The sequence below is a fragment of the Solenopsis invicta genome, chromosome 6, assembly GCF_016802725.1.
Source record: "Solenopsis invicta isolate M01_SB chromosome 6, UNIL_Sinv_3.0, whole genome shotgun sequence".
Classification (NCBI taxonomy): domain Eukaryota; kingdom Metazoa; phylum Arthropoda; class Insecta; order Hymenoptera; family Formicidae; genus Solenopsis; species Solenopsis invicta.
Genome location: NC_052669.1, coordinates 14,746,627 through 14,768,552, shown reverse-complemented (window position 1 = coordinate 14,768,552; position 21,926 = coordinate 14,746,627). Strand labels below are relative to the sequence as shown.

The following is a 21,926-nucleotide window of genomic DNA, read 5'->3' as shown; positions in this document are numbered from 1 at the left end:
AAGGAGATAGATGAAGATGGGGAAGAGCTAAGAGGAGAGAGAGGGACCGACAGAGGGGAGGAGGCAAGAGGATGAGGGGAGAGAGGAGAGAGATGAGCGGAGCAGAAAAAGGAGTTGAGTTGGTCGAGAGAGAGGTCAAGTGTCGAAGAGGAGGAGCGAGATTTGGCAAGACCCAGTGATCGTAGCTCAGACCACAGCCGAGCGGGCGATGCTGCAGAATCCAAGCGTCGACCGAGATAGCCACTTCTGGCAGTGTCCAGAAGGATATTCACCCTGTTACGCAGGGATCGGAAGGTGGCCAACCTAGCAAGAGTGGGACACCGACGAAGAGCTCTCCTGGCCGAGTCCCTTTCGTTCATGAGTTCGCGAATGTTCCTGTCAATCCAAGGAGCTGGAGGCCTCCTAGCGCGAAAGGTGCGGAGTGGAGCAACGGCGTCGAGAGCGGTCTGAAGAAGGGCAGTGAAGGCATCAACCTTGTCGTCCAATGCAGTGGACTGGTGAAGGGAATCCCAGTCAAGGGAGACAAGACAATGAGAGAGCGTCTCAAGGTTGATACCAGAGAGATTGCGAGCAGAGATGACGCGAGGCGCAAGTCTGTTAAAGTTACAGTTGAGGGTTACCTCGATGAGGTCGTGGCAAGACAGGAAGGAAAGGGCGTGTTGATGGTGAGACAACGCGAAGGACTGATTGCTGACTAAGCAGTGGTCTATGCGGGAGTGAGATGTAGCGGTATGGTGGGTGTCGGAGAACGGAATAATGTGCAGACGATTGCTCTGACAGAAGTCGCGTAGGGAGGCGGCGTCATGAGACTGGCGGTTTAAGTCAATGTTAAAGTCGCCTATTACGACCGCCGCTGGGAAGGAGGGGAGAAGTCCCTCGAACTCCTGCTGAAAAGTGACTAGATAACCCAGCTTGGGTGGCCGATAGACGACAGCCAAAAGGAACGGCCTCTGACCAGCTGCAGAGATGCGCACGATCATGTACTCGGGTTGGCCGCAGTAGCGCGCGGGCGAGGTAGCAAGCACGCTCGCGGACAGCCCGTCGCACACGTAGACACCAATACCCCCTCCCCCCCGACCCACACGGTCAACCCGCAAGAGCGAGTAACCAGGGAGGCGAGCCAGATTGTCAGTAGCAGGGGGCTTAAGCTACGTCTCGGACATAGCGATGATGTCGAAGCGGTTGCGAGAAAAATAGTCGCGAAACTCGATGAAATGGGGGAGGAGGGATTGGCAGTTGACATGGCAGAGACGGAGGAACCCAGCAGCAGCAGAGTCGACAATCGAGGTGCGTCAGGTCCTACGCGCGGACGAGGGCGGGACGACAGCCGCACAGCCGGCCCCAGGCGCGCCACCGGACGCCGCCGAGGGCACACGAGGCTGACAGCCGGCGCCCGCGGAAGGCGAGGCGCCGAGGACGAGGTCGCCAAAGTGGAGGCGGCAGAAGAAGTCGACGAACCTCCGGGGTCCCCGGCGGCAGCGGGGGGCGGAGGGCCGGCTGTGAGGCTGTCGAGATGTCCAAGATGGCGAACTCTGATGGGTGATGTGTCCGAGTGTCGCCGGATGAATACAAGGCCGTTGCGGATCCAGGCGCGGTGCAGCCTACCGCCGCGCACTGCACGCCTAGCCTCGCCGAAGATAGTCCTCGCTGACGATGTGAGTCTCTCGTTGACGTCAACTCGAGAGCTCAGCCGACACCTCGGCACCCTCGAGGACGCCCTTGGCTCTCTTTCCGTCTATCCATCGGTTTCGCGCCTCACTGGAGGACAGCCTGACGATGATCGGTCGCGGTCGGTTCCCCTTGGATGGAATACGAGTGGCAGAAATCAGATCGGGAGAGGCCTCTATCCCGAGTGCGGAAGCCACGCCAATCGCGACGGCGCGAGAGTCCTCGGAAGGGAGCTCTTTAACGCCAAACAAGATGAGCTCATTGTTTAGTTTGGCGCGCTCGAGCGCCTCCAGACGCTCCTCGAAGTCGCCAGGTGACATGCCCGGGCCGCCGGAAGGTCGCGCCTCCAGGGCGCGAACACGGGCATCCAGAGCAGCCTGCCCCGCATCGACCCGGCACACAGATGCCGCCAACTCCTCAGTTCTGGCCTCGATGGTACCGAGAGACTGTTGGACGCCTCTCTCGAGGGAAGCCAGCTGCGTCCTCATGGCGGGAAGCTCTCGCAGCTGATCCCTCATGGCCGGAAGATCCTGCAGACTGCGCTCAATGCCCTCCACCTTGGCCAGCACAGTGGCGATAAGATCCCTGAGATCCGAGGGAGGAAGAGCAGATGACGTGGCTCCGCCACTCGCAGGCATCGGGCCACGGAAATCAGACAGGCCCCCAACGAGACCCAAATCACGGCAAGCAGGGCATGGAAGCACCTGGGAATCGGACCGCGACGCACGATCCAGCAGGCTTGACGCACACACTTCATGATAGATGTGCTTGGGATTTCGGTCGCAGCACAAGGCATCAGTGATGGAGATATAGCGCTTACAAACCGTGCACGCAAGCGTCATGGCGACGAAGGATAAGCTGATTGGCTGGAAAGAGAGGCTGACTGACCAGTGAGAGAAACCGATTGGCTGGCGACTTACGAACGTACTCGAGCTCGGCGCGTGCAGCGGTCCGCAAATCAGCATGCACGAACAGACTCGTCCGGATGACGGCGCGCGCGACCACCGGTGAAAGTGAGGTTATGCCGTAGCAGTAGATTAAAAACCGTGAAAGGAGAGCGAAAACGGCGGAGGTACTCTCACCCAGGAGGCAGGCGCCAAGCAAAAAAGCTCTTGACAGGAGAGACTTGTAACAAGCAGCCCCGGAGGGCAAAAAGCGGCAGCAAAGCTTCGAAAGCGACAGAGCAGAAAAGGCACGTCAAAGCGATACTCACACACACAAGAGAGAGAGAGAGAGAGAGAGAGAGAGAGAGAGAGAGAGAGAGAGAGAATGAATGAATGAATGAATAAATAAGCTTTTATTGCTGCCCTAGGGCTAGCCCTCTAAGGGTAGGTAAGTACAGAGTAGGTACAAGAAGAGGTACAGATGCACTCATACTAACTGATAACAAAAATGAAAATAAAAAGTAATACATGCGGAAGAATATCACTGACAGGCGAATTTACAACTAATAACAAAATAAAATAAAAATAAAAATAAAAATAAAAGTAACAGAGAAAGAATATATTATAAACAAAAAAAAAAAAAGATGCAAACAGAGGACATTATCCAGGCGCAAGCTAACATAATATAAAATAAAGTAAGTGATGTGAAAATAAAGTGAGCAAGCAGTAAGATAATAATATGTACGGAAAAGTAGGAGCAAAAATGAAAATATGAGTATGCGTATACATGTATATATGCGTAATTATTAGGAGTATAAATAAGTTTCCGCTCTTTCACAAAAAATGGCGCCACTAGTATGTTATGGTTGAAATTTTCTGTTGTAAAACGTTATATCGTAAGGTTGGACATCTGGCAACAATAACCTTAAAATATTAGTGATTTTGTATCAGCATCATATATCTTTTTTCGTGCGAATATGTCGAGTTTTGAGCCGAATAAGCGTCATTTGCGGGAGCTTTTGATTTACTTCTTTAATTTGAAGAAATCTGCAGCCGAGGCGCATCGATTGCTTGTAGAAGCATATAGTGAGGCTGCCTTAAGTGAGAGAAGTTGCCATGAGTGGTTCCACAAGTTTAAGAACGGTGAATTTGACGTCGAAGACAAAGAACGTAGCGGAAGGCCGAAAGTGTACGAAGACGCGAAATTGGAAACATTATTAGATGAAGATTCGTGCCAAACGCAAGAAGCACTTGTACTTACATTAGGAGTGACTCAACCAGCAATTTCACATCGCTTAAAATCATTGGGAATGATTCAAAAACAAGGAAACTGGGTTCCATATGAACTGAAGCCGAGAAACGTTGAACGCCGATTTTTCACATGTGAAATGCTGCTTGCCAGGCATAAACAAAAGGGTTTTTTGCATCGTATAGTCACTGGTGATGAAAAATGGATCCACTACGATAACCCAAAGAAGAAGAAATCATGGGGATCACCTGGCCATGCTTCAATATCGACAGCCAAGCCGAACATTCATGGAAAAAAGCTCATGTTGTGTATTTGGTGGGATCAGCTTGGTGTCATGTATTATGAGTTGCTCAAACCGAATGAAACCATTACTGGGGCTCTCTACCGAACACAATTGATGAGATTGAGCCGAGTACACAAGGAAAAACGTGCCCATTACTACTCCAGACACGACAAAGTTATTCTTCTGCATGATAATGCTCGTCCACATATTGCGGCGCCGGTCAAAACCTACCTGGAAACACTCAATTGGGAAGTTTTACCCCACCCGCCGTATTCATCAGACATTGCTCCTTCTGACTACTACCTGTTTCGATCGATGGCGCATGGCCTGTCTGAGCAACACTTCACATCATATGAAGATACAAAAAATTGGGTCGATTTGTGGATAGCTTCAAATGATGAAGCATTTTTCCGACGCGGTATCCGTATGCTGTCAGAAAGATGGGAAAAAGTAGTGGATAGCGATGGACAATACTTTGAATAAAATATTAGGCACCGTTCTTTCACAATAAATGCCCAATTTTTGATAAAAAATGGCGGAAACTTATTTATACTCTTAATAAAATAACATAACATAGACATAGAAGATTTAGCAAAAAGAGCGATAGAGAAAAAAAAATAAAGAAAAGATGAGCGAGAACAGATACATACATGTATAAGAATATATTCTAAGGAAGGAAAATGTAAATAAATAATTTATCCCAGGGGCTGAGGAGCCGCTCGTTGCTGTAAAAAGCGGAAAAGATCCCGCTTGAAAGAGTCGAGCAAATCAGCGCCACGTATACGGGTAGGAAGAGAGTTCCAGAAGATGAGTGCTGGTGCGGTAAAGGAACGCTGGAAGATAGAGGTGCGACAAGTAGGTACGCCGAGAACCAGAGGAGAGGCTCTTGTGGTAGCCCTGGGCTTGTGACACGGCAATAACTTACAGGCAAGATAGGAAGGTATGCCGGTGTGAAGGAGAAAGATAAAGCAGCCGAGAAGATAAGATCTTCTGTCGTCCGCTTGTAGCCAGCCTAGCTGAGAGTAATAAGGAGAGAGTGGGTGCCGATAGCGCACATCCCGATAGCCCACCAACCAATCATATTGACTTATCTAACCCAACCTACGGAAAATCTCTAGGCATCTATTATTGTGAGTGGTTTGTGTGCTATCGGGATGTGTGCTATCGGGACCCACCCATAAGGAGAGACGTGGTCATCCCAGCGGAGGTCATAGATGAAACGCACGCAGGCGTTCATCAGCTGCCTGAGTTTAATGCAAAACTGTCCCTTGATGTCGGTCATGACAACAAAGCAGTAATCGAAGTAGAGAAAAATCAGAGAGGACACAAGGCAAGCACGCAGAAAACGCGACAGGCAGTGTTTGTAATACTTTAGACGCAACAAGACGCCGTTTACTCGCTGAGACACGGATTTAACTTGCGCGTTCCAATTAAGCGTGCTGGTAAGGGTCAGACCAAAATTGACCACCTGATCGGTGACCTCGATAGAAATACCGTCGAGCTCGAGAGCAATATCGTTGTTCGCTTGGATGGTATTAATATAGCGAGCACTACCCAGAAGTATAGCCTTGGTTTTCCCAGCGTTCAAGGTCAGGCGATTTGCACGAGCCCATCGCTCAATCGCCGAGATATTCTCCCTGATCCTTCCCACCGCCTGCTCAAGGTCCGCTGGATGAAAGTCGAGGTAGATCTGCAGATTGTCCGCATACAGAAGATGTTGACTGCAGCGAACGACTGTCCGCAGATCGTCAATAAAGAGGGCGAAGAGCAAGGGACCAAGGACGGAATCTTGAGGGACGCCAGCTTGGATAAAAGACCAGGAGGAAAAGCTGTCAAGACCGCGGACGCGCTGAGACCTACAGGATAGGACTCGAACCAGCAAAGGAGGGGATGAGAGATGCCAAAGAGCGGAAGCTTACGCAAGAGCAACTCGTGACTGTCAGAGTCGAAAGTCTTTGAAAAATCGAATAAGATGAGAAAAGTGACCTTCCTGTGATCGACAGCCTGCCTAATGTCATCCGCCAGCTTCACGAATGCCATTTGCGTGCTGCATCCGTGACGAAAACCGGACTGGAGAGGATCGAGGAGATGGAAATAGGACAGGTCGGAGGACAGTTGGTCGAAAACGATGCGCTCGAGGACCTTGGAAAGGAAGCAGAGAAGAGAGATGGGACGATGGTCGGAAGGAGAGGAGGGAGACTTGACCTTGGGAAGAGGGATGATGTGGGAGCGCTTCCACGGAGAAGGAAAGGTAGAGGAGTTCAATGATAGGTTAAGGAGTTCGAGGATAAGGTGAAACGTGACAGGAAATTTGTCGAGAATGAAAGGCCGACCAAGGTTGTCAGGTCCAGCAACGTTGGACGAGCGCCGAGTGAGCGCCTTGTGAAGGACGTCGGGAGTAATGTGGAGAAAGTAGAAGGAAGACGGATCAGATAGCGTGGCCGATGGAGAAGGACAAGGGGTAGGCAGCGGGGAAGGAAGGGGTGGGCGAGAGAGGAAAGAAAGATGAGCAGTGAAGAAGAAGGTGTTGAGTTGGCCAAGAGAGTGGTCAGGGGGCAAAGTGGAGGACTGTGATTTGGCTAGGCCCAGTGATCGGAGCTCAGACCACAAACGCGCAGGAAAGGGTGCAGTGTTAAGGCGCCGACTGAGGTAGTCATTTCTGGCAGCATCCAAAAGAACATTTACTCGATTACGTAAGAGACGAAAAGCTGACAGATTGGCAGGAGAAGGACACCGGCGGTATGCTCTCCTGGCCGAGTCTCTGTCACGCATGATGAGATGGATGCTTCGGTCGATCCAGGGTGCGGGAGGTCTTCTGGCACGGATAGAGCGAATCGGAGCCAGAGTATCAAGAGCCAGATTAAGAGACTCGGTGAGAATCGCGACCTTGTCGTCTAATTCATTGGATAGGTAGAAAGAGGTCCAATCAAGCGAGGTCAGAAAGTGCAGTGTCTCGGGATTGAGGTTGGAGAAATCGCACATAGAAAAAGTACAAGGCGGATTTCGGTTGAAATGTCAGTCAAGGGTTACCCCGATGAGATCGTGGCAAGAGAGAAAGGAGACAGCGTGTTGGTGGTGCGACAGCACAAAAGACCGGTTACTGACAAAGCAGTGGTTTATCCGAGAGTACGACGTGCCGGTGTGATGAGTGTCGGTGAACGGAACGATGTAAAGATCGTTGCTCTCGCAGTAATCATTTAGTGAGGTAACGTCAAAGGTTAATTTGTTAAGGTCAGTGTTAAAATCGCCGATCACGACCGCAGCAGGGAAGGAAGGAAGAAGCCTTTTGAATTCGCTCTGAAAATTAACAAGGTATCCCAGTTTTAGTGGACGGTACACAACTGATAAGAGAAACGGCCTCTGCCCGACGGCAGAGATGCGCACGAGTATGTACTCGGGTTGACATCCTACTGAGGACAGGACGCACGTGACGCAGCTACGGAAGAGGGTACCAGAGTCCCAGCGCTCGACAAGGCATCAGGGGGCATGGGGCCGACCATGAGACTGACAAGATGCTCACGGTGGCGGACACGCACAGGCGGGGTATCAGAGTGTCGTTTTATGTATATGAGGCCGTTGCAAACCAAGGCGCGATGCAGTTTGCATTCTCGGACGGTCGTTTTCGCCTCGTTGAAGAGCGATCTTGCGGACGAAGAGAGTCTCTCATTTATGTCAATCCTGGAACCGGCAAACTCCGCAGACACCTCCACGCCCTCCAGGACACCTTTGGACCTCTTCCCATTGATCCATTAGTTGCGGGCATCATTCGAAGACAGCTTAACAATGATTGGCCTCGGGCGATCGCTCCTCGACGGAATGCGTTTGCAGACAGGATCTCGCCGGGAAGTACAGCAACTTCCAGCGCCGAGGCGACCCCGGTCGCAACGGCTTGAGTGTCCTTAGTAGGATGTTCCCTCACTCCGAAAAGGATGAACTCAGAGCTGAGCTTAGCACGTTCAAGCGCATCAAGTCACTCCTCAAGGTCACCCGCAGAAGCGCCACCGCCCGAAGGCCGCGCCTTCAAGGCGCGGACACGGGCATCCAGGTCAGACTGCCCAGCGTCGAGTCGACGCACCGCGGACGCCAATTCCTCGGTTTTGGCCCCAATAGCGCCCAGAAACTGCTGAACACTGAGCTCCAGCGAGGTAAGCTGCGCCTTCATCACTGGGAGATCCAGCAGCTACTCTTTCAGCGCAGGAAGATCTTGTAAGCTACGCTCGATGCCTTCAATCTTGGCCAGAACAGTGGCAAGAAGGTCCTTGACTGGATCAGACTGAGCAGCGGAAGTTGGAGCACTTGACGCCGAAATACCACCCACCGACACAGGACCCCGAGAATCGGATAGTCTTCCGGGAAGACTCTGAGCTCGACAGGTGGGACAGGAGAGCACTGTAGAATCAGAAAACTCCGATGTAGCGCCCAGTTGGTTGTAAGCGCAATCCTCATGGAAAATGTGCTGTGTTTGGATTGCGATCACAGCAGAGAGCGTTGGTCGCAGAGATAAAGCGCTTGCAGATAGCACAGGCTAGAGGCGGCATGGTTAGACAGACGACCTGATTGACCAGCGACTCACGAACAGACCCAGGCTCGGCGAAGCGATCAGCACTCGAACAGACTCGGTCGGCAACACGAGCACGGAGCGACGGCGTGACAGGCAGAGGTTAGGCCGAAGAGACGACACAGTAAAATCGCAAAAAGAAAGCAGAAGCGGCTCAACTACACCCACCTGAGAGACAGATGTCGAGCAGGAAAAGCCCTCGACAAGACTATCTGCAACAAGCGGCCCCGCAGGGCAAAAAGCAGCAGCAAAGCACGAAAGAATAGAAGAGCAAGTTAAGGCACCTCTGTGCAATACTCACCGAGCAGAGAGAGAGAGAGAGAGAGAGAGAGAGAGAAAGTTTCAATAGGAATGTGCTGTCCATGTACTTATGTCAGTCATTTGAGCGCAAGAGTCGCCTCACGGAAACACCCGCCTGTAACAGTGAATCGCGCCGCCCCTGTCTACCACTTGTCCGGCTCGTCATACGTTAACTAATTCTTCTTGTAACTTGAAAACTAAGCTCCGGACAAATTTTTGCAAAAGGAAAAATTGTCTCAGAATTTGATTACGAATATGCCAGCTTTGGGACCAATATGTTATTTTTAATCACTCTATACTCGTATACACATACACGCACACGTACACACGCGAGAGGCAAGAGGATTCACGTAAATCAAGCACCCCAAATGTGAGAGGCAAGAGGACTTATTTAAATCAAGTACCCCAAATGTGAGAGGCAAGGGAACTTACGTAAATCAAGCACCCTGAATGTAAGAAGCAAGCGGACTCACTTAAATCAAATACCCTGAATGTGAGAAGCAAAGGGGTTCATGTAAATCCCGAATGTGAAAGGCAAGGGAACCCATGTAAATCAAGAACCTCGAATGTGAAAGGCAAGGGGACTTACGTAAATCAAGTATTTCAAACGTAAGAGTGACTAATATAGATCAACTACCTCAAAAAAGGAGCGTGGGGGTCTTTTTAGCAATTTAAAATAATGTACAATATTGTTTCATTCCATTTTGTTTCAATGTCAAAAAGATAAAAGATAAAAAATAAAATAAATCATTAAAAAAATAGACAGATGCAGAGATCTGTTGTTGTAAATAGTCCGGATTAAATCTTCGAACGCCTGTAAATAGTTCCACGAATTGTCTGTCCGTTTTTCATCCGTTGTTTTTCCGCCTGCTATTATTTTCTGTTACATTGCGTTTACTATTTTCTTTCTTTTATATCACGCTTATTAATTTCTTAATTTTTTATGTATTACGTCATCATTTTTCTTCATCTATTGTTTCTTTTGATTTATGTTACAATAAATCTCACATATTCTTGTTAACTCAAAACATCGAGTACGTAATTAATTCTCTCTCTGCAATTTCTTGCGCTCTCACCGCCGTTACCATCGCCTGTGCGCAAAGCGGGATCGTTTCAAATTTCTGTATATGTATTATCACAGCCTTTTTCAATCGTGTAAAACAGTCGATTGATTTATTGCAAAACACTGAAATTGTTTTTAGTGTTGTTTTTCGACGAACCAGTCCAAGTATTGTGAGTACTGTTCTATCAAATAATTTTTCAATTAACATATAAACCGCACGTTTTCCTCCGAATCCGCAATAAGCAACATGCTTTATATTAACGTGATTATAAAAACGTTAATTACAAAAATAATTATATAATTATGAAATTAAAATTAATAGCAAAATGAGCTTACATACCATTTTTTTATCCAGTAACATTTTTTTCAAAATTTTCTAATGCTTTAATACTTTTAATTTGCAAAGTAAACATATCTTCTTTTTTGTTCTTATTAGTAGGGTTTGCTGAAATTTGATTATTTAAGAATTGAAACTGTTGTTGGTTTTGAATAAGATCAAGTATGTCATTTATTTGGGATAACATTAATATTCACTACGTGGTTACGTATATCAAAATTTATAAAAAAAAAAAATTTTACACATCTTGATGGTTTAATTTGCATATATTTAACGACGCAATGTGATACTAATTAACTGTTTATTACGGAAAATGTCTAGGGGTGATTTGTAAGGTGAGTCTGTAATACGCTTGTGTTGTGGCAACGCTTGGGGATCGATTGTATACTCTGAGCCGGATGGAGAATGTCGTATCTACACGTACACAAATTGCTTAGAAACGTTCCAACTGCCGTAACAATTACGGAACAAAAAAAATGTGTGTGTGTTAATGAGCGATCCTTGCGATAGTTCTTGCAGTCTACAAAAATCTCACCACTTCGCCGTCAGCAAATCTCACCACTTCGCCGTCAGCAAAATTACAAATATTATTAGAGGTGGTAACAGATCCCTTTTCCATCGTAAATTTCAAATATTTTTAGACGAAGTTAATGCTAGTTATCCAGATCTGTTAATGAATTCCGAAATCAGATGGCTAAATGCAGGAAAATGTTTGCAACGTTTTTTTGCGCTTCGGAAAGAAATTCCAGACTTTTTGGAACGTTATGTTCTAAAAAACTTATTAGAGTTGCAAAATAAATTCAAAAGTACCGATTTTTCAAAAAAATTAACTTTTTTAACACATATGACTAATCATTTAAATATTTTAAATTTACAACTTCAACAAAAATGCTATCAAACCATTTCTGATTTAATAAGCAATATTAATGGATTTCGCAATAAAATAAATCTATTTTTAATTGTAATATCTAAAAACGAATTACACCATTTTCCTTGTTGTAAAGAAATTATAAAAGATCTAGATGAATTGGAAGAAGTCGACGAAAAATCGGATTTTAGTATAGTTTTGGAAACATTGAAATATATTGCTGATCAATTCGAAATTTGCTTCAAAGATTTCGATGTAATAAAAGAAGAATTACGTATCTTCAATAATCCCATGAAAGTCAAAATTCATGACCAAATAAAATATAGACAAGAATTATGTGATTTACAAGTAGATGAATTTATGATTTCCAGGACTGAAGTAGGATTAGAATTTTTTAAGATCTTATCAAAAGATAAATATCCAAATCTTAGAGACCTTGGACTTAGAATTTGTTCTATGTTCGGATCTACATATAACTGTGAAAGTGCATTTTCAATCATAAAACATATTAAGTCTTTGAGGCGTACTTCACTAACAGATTCATCATTGATACATTCAATGCGAATTGCTGTTACTCCGATAAATATTAATATCTCAGCTCTTGTAGGAAATGCAAAAGATTCGCAAGTGTCACATTGACGTTAGAAATATAATTATTCATTTTGTACTTTTTCCTTTTTTTATTTTTAAGAAATAAGTAATACAATTACAAATTTAAGAAAACAAATAATAAAAGAATAATAAAAGAAACATAAAAATTAAATAAAAAATATAAAAATATAATTTAATATAATACAAATAATAAATTAAAAAGTTTAAAAAAATAATAAAAAATAAAAATGTTAAAAAAAAAAGAAAAAGAGAACTAGCACCAGCCATGTCCACGTCGTTGATTCTAGGCAAGACAGAGAGCGGGATTTCTATTTTAAACCGAAACTTCAAACTGACATAACTTATATATGTAAAATAATTTTGTTATATCGTACATTGTTATACTTGTTTAAAAATATATTAGAACTTTTTATTAAAAACTTTTATTAAAAAACGCACTTTACTGTTTAAAAATTATGTCTTTTTATTCTTTAACATGTATTATTTTTCTAAGTGATCACTGTTTTTACAATAAACTTAATTCAAACTATTTAATACTATTTTGAAATAATACTATTTGAAATAATACTTTTGAATAAGTCTCTGTTAGTTTATGAAATAAGAAGAGGTAGCCATTTATGGAGACACCCTGTATAATAGCTATCACAATTTTGAAAACAATGATATTAAAAATATAACGGATTGCAATTTTTAGCATGTTTATTTTTTAATTTCGGTAGCATCGAGAAATAAACAACTATCTGATCCCATTTAGATTAGGATTATTAATCTAATCATTAATTTTTTTGGCACAATTTCTCTAAATTGATATAAAGTACATTTTGAGAGAAATTAAACTTGACAGAAACAACTGCAATTGTTGTTAAGAATAAAAAATTAATTTTTAAATCTTTATTTGATGTTCTCTTGTTAATGTGTCTTCGGACAAATTACAAATTTGCTTACGCCGGCCCTGAGAGCGCGCGTTATGAAGAGTAGAAAGCAGTCAAGAGAGGGGGTAACTTCAGGCGGGGAACGCTTACCTACGAGATCTTGGTAGGGAAACAGTCACGTGACCGATTGGAAGGCTCTGGCTTATGACTTCAAGTCGCACCGCTTTGATTGCTATGCGCAAAAATATGCCTGTGTAGACCTTGAATCGCATGCGATTCTTGTATTTTCTTTCTTTAATGTACAATAAAATGTCCAGCAAAAATCGATGTTGGTGAAGGATATCGTTTGTTGCACATACGCGTAAAATAGGGAGATTTTCCATTTTAGACAATGAATCAAAAGCAACGTATACACGAACATATAATTTTCACTTAACTCTTCCCACACAGAACAAAATATGCAATAGATATTTAATGGATATCTACATATCTATGAAACACGCGTATCTGTTATAGATATCTAGTAGGTGTGTAATGAATTGCCCATATATCCTTATCCATCGAATATCTACAGAAAATATCCGTCTGGATATGTGGACAACACGTGGATATCCAATGGATATTCTTTATAGTTACTCGGTGGAGTCGGTACATATCCACCGAATGTTTACGGAAGATATTCCAGGGAGTACAGACTCCCCTCTTGGAAACAGAGGGGACGACTTCTTCAACGCCGCCTGGCTCTGGACCCGGAGACAGTGAACTAAAATGGGTCACGTGACCAATAGTGGGGAGTAGCCGCCATATAGAAATCTATGCGCGCGCGCGCACATAGCTATATGCATATAGCATATACTAAAACCTAAATTCTTGAGTGATTGTATTAAATTTTGTTGTTATTAATATTATTTAAATTGCATTGAGAAACACCCTATACAAAAGTGTTCAGACTTAATAAGGAGCCAGAAAACACTTTTGTAAGTTATTTTTCTGCACAATTTTAAATAATGAAAATAATAACAGAAATTATTAACATCACTCAAGAATGTACAACATTAACATATTTTTCTTTGTATACCCCGTTGATTGGGTATATTAAAAAAATGCAATGCAACATATTTTCCCGTCCCACTTAGCAGACTGCGGACTGTCGGATATAGAAATATTAAATATCCGGTGTGGTTAAAAAATATGATGCAAAGCACTTTAAGTGCACCACGGCATCAATCTCATACATCACCATTCACGCATAACAAAAAATAATTAATACAAATAATGTTTAACATACATTGACATACGTACATACATACATACATACATACATTGAACAATACTTAACAATTAATATCAAATCTTATACATCACCATTCACGTATAACAAAAAATAATTAATACAAATAAAACATATACATGACATACATCGACATACATACATACATACAATAACATACATTGAACAATATTTGACAATGCATTAAAAAAAAAAAAAATATATATATATATATATATATATATATATATGCATACATACACACACATACAACTTAAAAATACTTTACAATACATTTAAAAACATACATACTATTTTTCACTCATAAAACAAATATAATATTTTGATACAACGCAATTCATTGCAGGGTAATCTAACTCCACCGAGGAAGATATTCTCAGTTCGAATAATACCTCACCTCTTAGGGCAAAAGTAGATTTTCATCATACACACTCCTAAATTTTTTCTCAGATGCGACTTGTCTCTCTTTCGATAAGACGCCGATCTTTCTTCTGATCTCATCTCCACCTCCTCCGACCTGAAGGCATGTCTTCCTTTTGAGAAAACATGACTTCTTCAGGACAGATGATCCAGAATAGAAGAATCCTACCTACACCATTCATTAAACTGTCCATTCACACTTCACACTTACAGTAACAATCTTTTATACATAATACATTATTTTTTTTTTTTTTACCTAAATGTCTCTTCTTTAATATATATTTTTTTTTATACTTATATATTTCGCGCGCTTTCCTTATTTCCATAATACCCTTGACATGTAATTCAGAATCCAAATCGTTGTTTGATATCAATGAATTTTTTTTTTACATCACCATATTAATGTTTTAATTGAAATTACGCGTACTGTGACTTTAAATATATTATAATGATGCTCTATACACATATGCCAATTTGTATCTACATTCCAAGTTTCAAAATGCTCTAATAATACTTTTAAAATATTACGACGATGAGATCGCGTGTCTAACAATTTAATAATCCTTCTTACTATTTGTTTTGCAAATACTGAAAATTCATTACTTTTTAAACTATCATTACATTCTTCACAATAATTAAGTTCTTTGACAATGACGGTAATAACTTCATCTAAATAATTTGGTAAAAATTCCGTACTTGATTCTTCGCTAACAACAACAGTAGTAAACATTTCATGTGGTTCGTTATCATCACTAACTTCAACATTTGAAAGATTATCTTCCAAATACTCTTCCAGGGAAAATAACATAAAGGAATCTTGGCTAGCTTCACAATTACCGCCAACAATAGATACCGATTTCATGTTACTCACTAGAAGTGTAATGAAAGAATCTTCAAATTGTTTAGGTGTTGGATTTGTATTACGAACCGCATGACTTCTAATTTGACCGAAAAAGTTCTCAATTGGATCCTGATTACAATAACGCGTTTTAAAAGATGTAAATTCGTACTTAGAATGAATTATTTTCCAAATTTTTTCGAAACCGTCTATAGTTAATAACTAATTTTTTAAACTAGGCACTGATTTTATAAGTTCGCGTGTTACTTTGTCAACGTAAGACAAATTTCTGAGCATACCTTTTGCATTCGTCCAAAACACATGATGTACACTGTCCTCTACCACTGGAGATCGCAAATCGTTGTCTTTTACCTCACTACTGTTCACGGAGTCAAATAAATCATTAAAAAAATTCACTACCTCTGCTGTTGCGATTCCTTCTTCCATATCAATTTTTACCTCATTATTATCAATCTGCACGGCACCTACAAAAAACAAATTATTGATGTGAACAGATTCATCTTATTATGATGTTTAAGATATACGAGGTGTGTTCAAAAAGTATCGCGAATTTTGAATTTTCGCGGGTTACGTATATTCGAATTTCGATCTTTTTGTGGAGTTATGTTGGTACTCATGTCTCTCACTTATGCCGACAAGCTCGGCCATTTTGAATGTTCACTTAATTGTTGACAGCTGCTTTGCTTGCACGTGTTTTGGATCGTCTTCGATTTTTACCTATTCAAAAAAATGGATCAAAGAACCTGTATCAAATTTTGTGTGAAAAACGAAATTAAGTGCGCGGATGCATTCCGAATGTTGACTGTGGCATACGGAGAAGCTACCTTGGACCGAAGCAACGTTTATCGGTGGTACAAAATGTTCTCAGAAGGCCGAGAAGATGTGAACGACGAAGAGCGTGCCGGACGCCCGAGCACTTCAACAACAGACGAAAAAATTAATGAAGTGGAGAAAATGGTATTGGCCAATCGTCGAATCACCGTTAGAGAAGTTGCTGAGGACCTAAACATATCGATTGGCTCGTGCCATTCGATTTTTATCAATGATTTGGGCATGAGACGGGTCGCCGCGAAATTCGTACCAAAATTGCTCAATTGCGACCAAAAACAGCATCGCATGAACATTGCTAATGAGATGTTGGACTCTGTCCGCGACGACCCAAATTTGCTCCAGAGGGTCATAACTGGTGACGAATCGTGGGTTTATGGTTATGACGTGGAAACCAAAGCTCAATCATCTCAATGGAAGCTGCCGCACGAACCAAGACCGAAAAAAGCGCGCCAAGTTCGGTCGAATGTGAAAGTTTTGCTGACAGTTTTCTTCGATTGCAGGGGCGTGGTGCATCATGAGTTCTTGCCACAGGGTAGAACGGTCAATAAGGAATATTACCTGCAAGTTATGCGCAATTTGCGCGAAGCAATCCGCCAGAAACGCCCGGATTTGTGGAAGAACAAAAATTGGCTTTTGCACCACGATAACGCCCCTGCTCACACATCGTTGCTTGTGCGCGACTTTTTGGCCAAAAACAACACACTAATGATGCCGCAGCCACCGTATTCCCCAGATCTGGCCCCCTGTGACTTTTTCTTGTTCCCTAAACTGAAGAGGCCCATGAAAGGACGACGTTACGCTACGCTTGACGAGATAAAGACGGCATCGAAGGAGGAGCTGAACAAGATAAAAAAAAATGATTTTTTGAAGTGCTTCGAAGATTGGAAAAACCGTTGGCACAAGTGTATAATATCTCATGGGGATTACTTTGAAGGGGACAAAATAGATATTCATGAATAAATAAATAATTTTTGAAAAAACACAAAATTCGCGATACTTTTTGAACACACCTCGTATATCTATATTAAATAAAACTTACATCTTGATCTTGTAAGTGTCTCAATGCAGCTCGCAACCGTTCCACTCAGCACTTGCGTTGCATACTTAACACGCATTTTTTTAATTTTGTCCTCAATAATATGTTCTTGCGTTATTTTTTTTAACTGTGGACGTATTATATTTATCTTCTTATCTATTATCCATGCTGTCTTCACGATATCCCACGATGCTACACGTTGAAAACTGTTGCAGCTAATCGCTAGATCTTTGGTTAAGAAATTGTTTCTTATTCCTTTAATAAGATGAGGAGGATCGTATAAAGGAACAATCTCTACATTTCCAACTTCAAAAGTTTGAGCTGTAAATAATAATTTAAAAAATATATTTATACGTAATGTGCATAGAAATACCATTAATATAAATTATTTACCTTGTGTTCTTTTTTCTAAATTCCGTTTCATATCTGTTTGTAATAATAAGTGTTTAATAGCGGCTGTATTTGTAGCTCCTTGGTCACAGACTGTTGCAATTATGTGGAAACCTGCTTTGCTTATTTTATGTACGTGTTCTTTGATACATCTAATTAGTTGGGCTGTATTTGTCGTTTTCGAGCAAAAGTTGTAGGATATTGGCATTTTCCACCCCGTATTTAATCCACGCAACATAAATAGAAAAGCATGATCTGCGACTTTGCTTGTGCGATTGTTGCCCCAATCTTCATAGCCATATATAATATCCCTTCGCACATCGTACATGACATTAGATTGTATAGATACTTCGTCCCATATTAAGATACAAACTTTATCCTTAATTGTCATTTTTTTGGATATATTTTGCAAATGTCGCAAAATCAAAGAGTTTAATCCAGGAGCTAAAGGAATCTTTTGAAGTACCAACTGTAATGTTTGTATTGACGGGATGTGTTGAAAAACATTTCGTAAGCAATTATAGCCACGCTTTCCCATCGTTTTGTATAAAGTTAGAGCTAAAGCTTTTTCTTTATTTTCGTATCGACGTTCCTAGAATATATTGTAAAGTAAAAATATATGCATGAACACAAATATTAGAAAAATATTTGTCTTCTATAAATGTAATACACATTATACACATGCATAACATTTCTGCCAAATTGTGTTAACCAAAAATGTGTATATATCATGATTAGTATAATCTAATGCAATAAATGTATAAAATAACAAGAAGCATATTATTTCATGCAAAACCATACCAGAGGCAAAATACTGATTAATACATGAATGTACAACAACAAAAATTATTTCAAGCAGTATATGACATGAAAAAGTTTATTTCAATAAATAGATTAGCAAAAAGCATTCTATGAAAGTAAGACAAAATACAACATTACGTACAATTAACTAATCAAAAATAAGAATGTGTGTGTGTGTGTGTGTGTGGTGTGTATACACACATATATATATATATATTATATAAATAAAATTCCAAAGTTTCAGTTTTCGGTATATCTTTATATTAACAAATTATAATTAGCAATCAGATGTGGTTTCTTCTACACTAAAAATATTAATATTCGTGCATGCGTAGACAGAATTTTCTCAAAAAAATGTGCTGAAAAATCACGCAAAGAAATAAAAGGTTATAATTACATAATGGAATATTGTGTTAACATATTATAAAATTAAAATATTTCATATTTGTAATATTTATTTTTTCTAATTTTATCTCCACTCAAGCATGAATGTATTATTTGAACAAATTTCAAAGTTAATAAATTGTGCCAGCAAAAGGCATATCAAAATTTCATGCAAGGTATTATATAAGATGACGGAATATCACAAATATATAACAAAATTTGTTAACATGAAAACAGATTGACAATAGAAATCGAGCAGATACAAAACACCGATAGCAAGAAAAAAAAACCAAGTTACAGTTACAGTGAAACTCACTTCTTCTAGCATAACGGATTTCTGAATGTCGCCCATCCGTACCGTTTGCATTTCTTCCACAAAGTAATTATTACTTTTTTTGTTATCACATTTGTCATTCAATGATATTAATATTGATGGGACAAATGAGAACCTTGCTTTCCTAGAGGCATTGAGAGCCTTATTTTCCTAAAAATAAAAGCATAAATAAAAGAAATTTGTTGTATTATCAAATACAACAAATCTTCTTTTATTCTTTTTAAATACATTCTATATGTACAGAATCCTTCAAAATTCTGGAATATTACCTGAAATAATACTTACAATATACTTAGTATGTGATGTACTTAATGATAGATGAATCACTTAATTACATTGCTTACTAAATTGCTAAAGAAAAATTTATAAGCACATATAAGCATGCATGCAGTGTACTACAATAAATTTTATACATGTAAATAAACATGCCGGAATAAAATTTTCACTATTACAAGTATATACTAAAAAAATATAATTTGATTATATTATTGTATCTATTTTTATATTTCTTGCGGGGATAAATGGCTCCTACATATATATTCATAACGTTAAACATGTTATGAATATATAACAAATATACGAATACATTTAAAAAAAATATATTTATAAATATTTATCTAAAAATTATAAATTATAAATATATAAAGCAACTACTATATGTAAAATACTGTTATACATATATAAAGCACTACTTTAAGCATATATATTAAACAAATATATTATAAATAACATTTAAAAATAAAACTAATTTATATAAAAAGATATATATGTACGAAAAATACTACCTTTTTAACCTCTTGTATAACCCGGAAAAAAATTTTTTAATATATATGGGCAAATGTTATATCTAATCATATATTATTATATATTAATATAATATATAATTATAGATATAACATTTGCCCATATATATTAAAATAATTAATTATATATATTTCCTATTTAATTATATGCCCAGATAGTACAGAGAATTAAAAAAGAATTTAAGCTTATGCCATCAATTTAGAATTTATTTTGAGATACAAAAAAAAACAAAAAAAATTTTTGTTTGCATCTCAGAATAAATTCTGAATTGATATCAGAATTCTTTCTTTTTATTTCTTTTTAAATCTCTATGCTATCTGTGCATAATCATGTAAATAAAAAAATTTTTCCCAGGAATAACTTTTTATTAATTAATGAGCATACCTCTGGTGCATGAGAAAAATTACGAGAAATCATCTCAAAGAATGTTTTTTGAACGCCGGACAAATTCGCAGTAACATCTTTCCAAGTTCTGCGACGACGTATATCCTTTCCCTTTTCTTTAAATTTGGAAATGGTTTTGTTCCTTTTGGACAGCAGTTTTCTATAGCGTCGTACTTTGGCTCGAAGCTGGGTGATTCTTCTTGGAACAATGTCTTTAGTGATGTTCGTGTATTCTATTTTATTAATAAATTGTACTTCTTCGGCTGTTGACGTTGATGCTACTGGCACAAAATCAGAATTGTCTTCAACATCATCCAAAGGTTGCAATGTAGCAATAGTACCATTATCAGTAAAACTGATATTGGCACCATCTGCCACATTTGCATTTAAAAACAATATTGGCATTGCATTGTCTTTGAGACATCGCTTCTGCCCATATGGTTTTATCATCTCTTCGGGGAAATGTAAAGTACAAATTCTTAATTTAGCTGTAACATTTTTCGGTGCATCTGTAACATAAAAAATTGTTTAAATTTTTAAATACAAAAAAATATTTAACATAATTTATTCAAGCAATTACTTACTTATCAAGTTGTCTAATCCGATTGTTTTTAACCAAGCCTGCATTTTAATATGTTGGGTGGGAAGCTTATGACTCGGGACTCTTGCTGATGAAGTGCATCCCGGCACGCAACATTTCCACACCATTTTTGTTAACTGTAAGAAAATTTAATATATTTTATTAATAAACTAATCATGTAACCATTAACATGCAAAATATGCAACTTAAATATATATAAGTATATACTAATATTATTATTATATGTTAATTATAGATCTATTATAATTAAATTAGTTATAATTATAAAGATATAAAACAAATTATAAGTAGATATAACATAAATAGAAGATAAATATTTAGTTAAATATCAAAGAAAATAGTCAAAGAAAATAGAGATAAACTAGGTTAGATTGAGCACTAAATTAATATACTATTATTGCTTCTACTGTTATTATTATTGTTATTAGTACCCGTTAGTGATAAAAATGATAAATAATTAGATTGATAATTACCCTTGTTTTTATTGCCTGTTCTTGCTCACTCTCACTCACTTGGGTTTGTTTAGACTTGATGAGACTTGCTCAGTTGGCGCCAAAAAATAAGGAGATATTCTTTGGATTGGTGCCAAAAAATGATAGATAATTATATTGATAATTACCCTTGTTTTTATTGCTCGTTCTTGCTCACTCTCACTCACTTGGGTTTACTTTGACTTGCTGAGACTTGCTCGGTTGGCGTCAAAAAATAATGAGATATTCTTTGGGTTGGCGCGTACTCCCACTCCGTATCACGTGATCTATTTTAGTTCAACTACATCCGAGTCCAGAGACAGATGGCACTACTGTATACATGTCTCCTATCTAGAATAGGAGTTTGTACCCCCTGGGATATTTACGTGTTATCCACATATCCATGTCCATGGAATAACCAAGATATCCACGTATTGTGGAGGATATACACTAGATATCCACGTATTGTATTTATGTCCACCAAATAACAACGAAGGATATCCACGTGTTGTCCTCATATCTATGTCTATCGAGTAACTACGGAGGATATCCATTGGATATCCACGTGTTGTGCACATATCCATGTTCATCGTATAACAACCAAGAATATCCACTGAATATCCACGT

At 39.8% G+C, this 21,926-nt stretch overlaps 3 protein-coding genes across 10 annotated transcripts in view; 1 reads left to right on the top strand and 2 right to left on the bottom strand.

Annotated features, from left to right (window-relative positions):
- LOC105198089 (follistatin) overlaps positions 1 to 21,926 on the top strand; it is a 621,281-nt gene that overhangs the window by 83,993 nt on the left and 515,362 nt on the right. The window lies entirely within an intron of this gene.
- LOC120358159 lies at positions 14,687 to 18,074 on the bottom strand. Its single transcript, XM_039451094.1, has 3 exons — positions 17,525 to 18,074; positions 17,135 to 17,452; positions 14,687 to 15,728 (listed from the first exon to the last, which is right to left on the bottom strand). The coding sequence occupies exons 1-3, from the start codon at positions 18,057 to 18,059 to the stop codon at positions 15,466 to 15,468; spliced, it is 1,116 nt and encodes a 371-aa protein (XP_039307028.1). The 5' UTR covers positions 18,060 to 18,074; the 3' UTR covers positions 14,687 to 15,465.
- On the bottom strand, positions 18,561 to 21,748 carry LOC120358160. Its single transcript, XM_039451103.1, has 4 exons — positions 21,303 to 21,748; positions 20,813 to 20,945; positions 20,229 to 20,737; positions 18,561 to 19,190 (listed from the first exon to the last, which is right to left on the bottom strand). Exons 2-4 carry the CDS (start codon positions 20,934 to 20,936, stop codon positions 18,906 to 18,908), a joined length of 918 nt encoding a protein of 305 aa, XP_039307037.1. The 5' UTR covers positions 20,937 to 20,945; positions 21,303 to 21,748; the 3' UTR covers positions 18,561 to 18,905.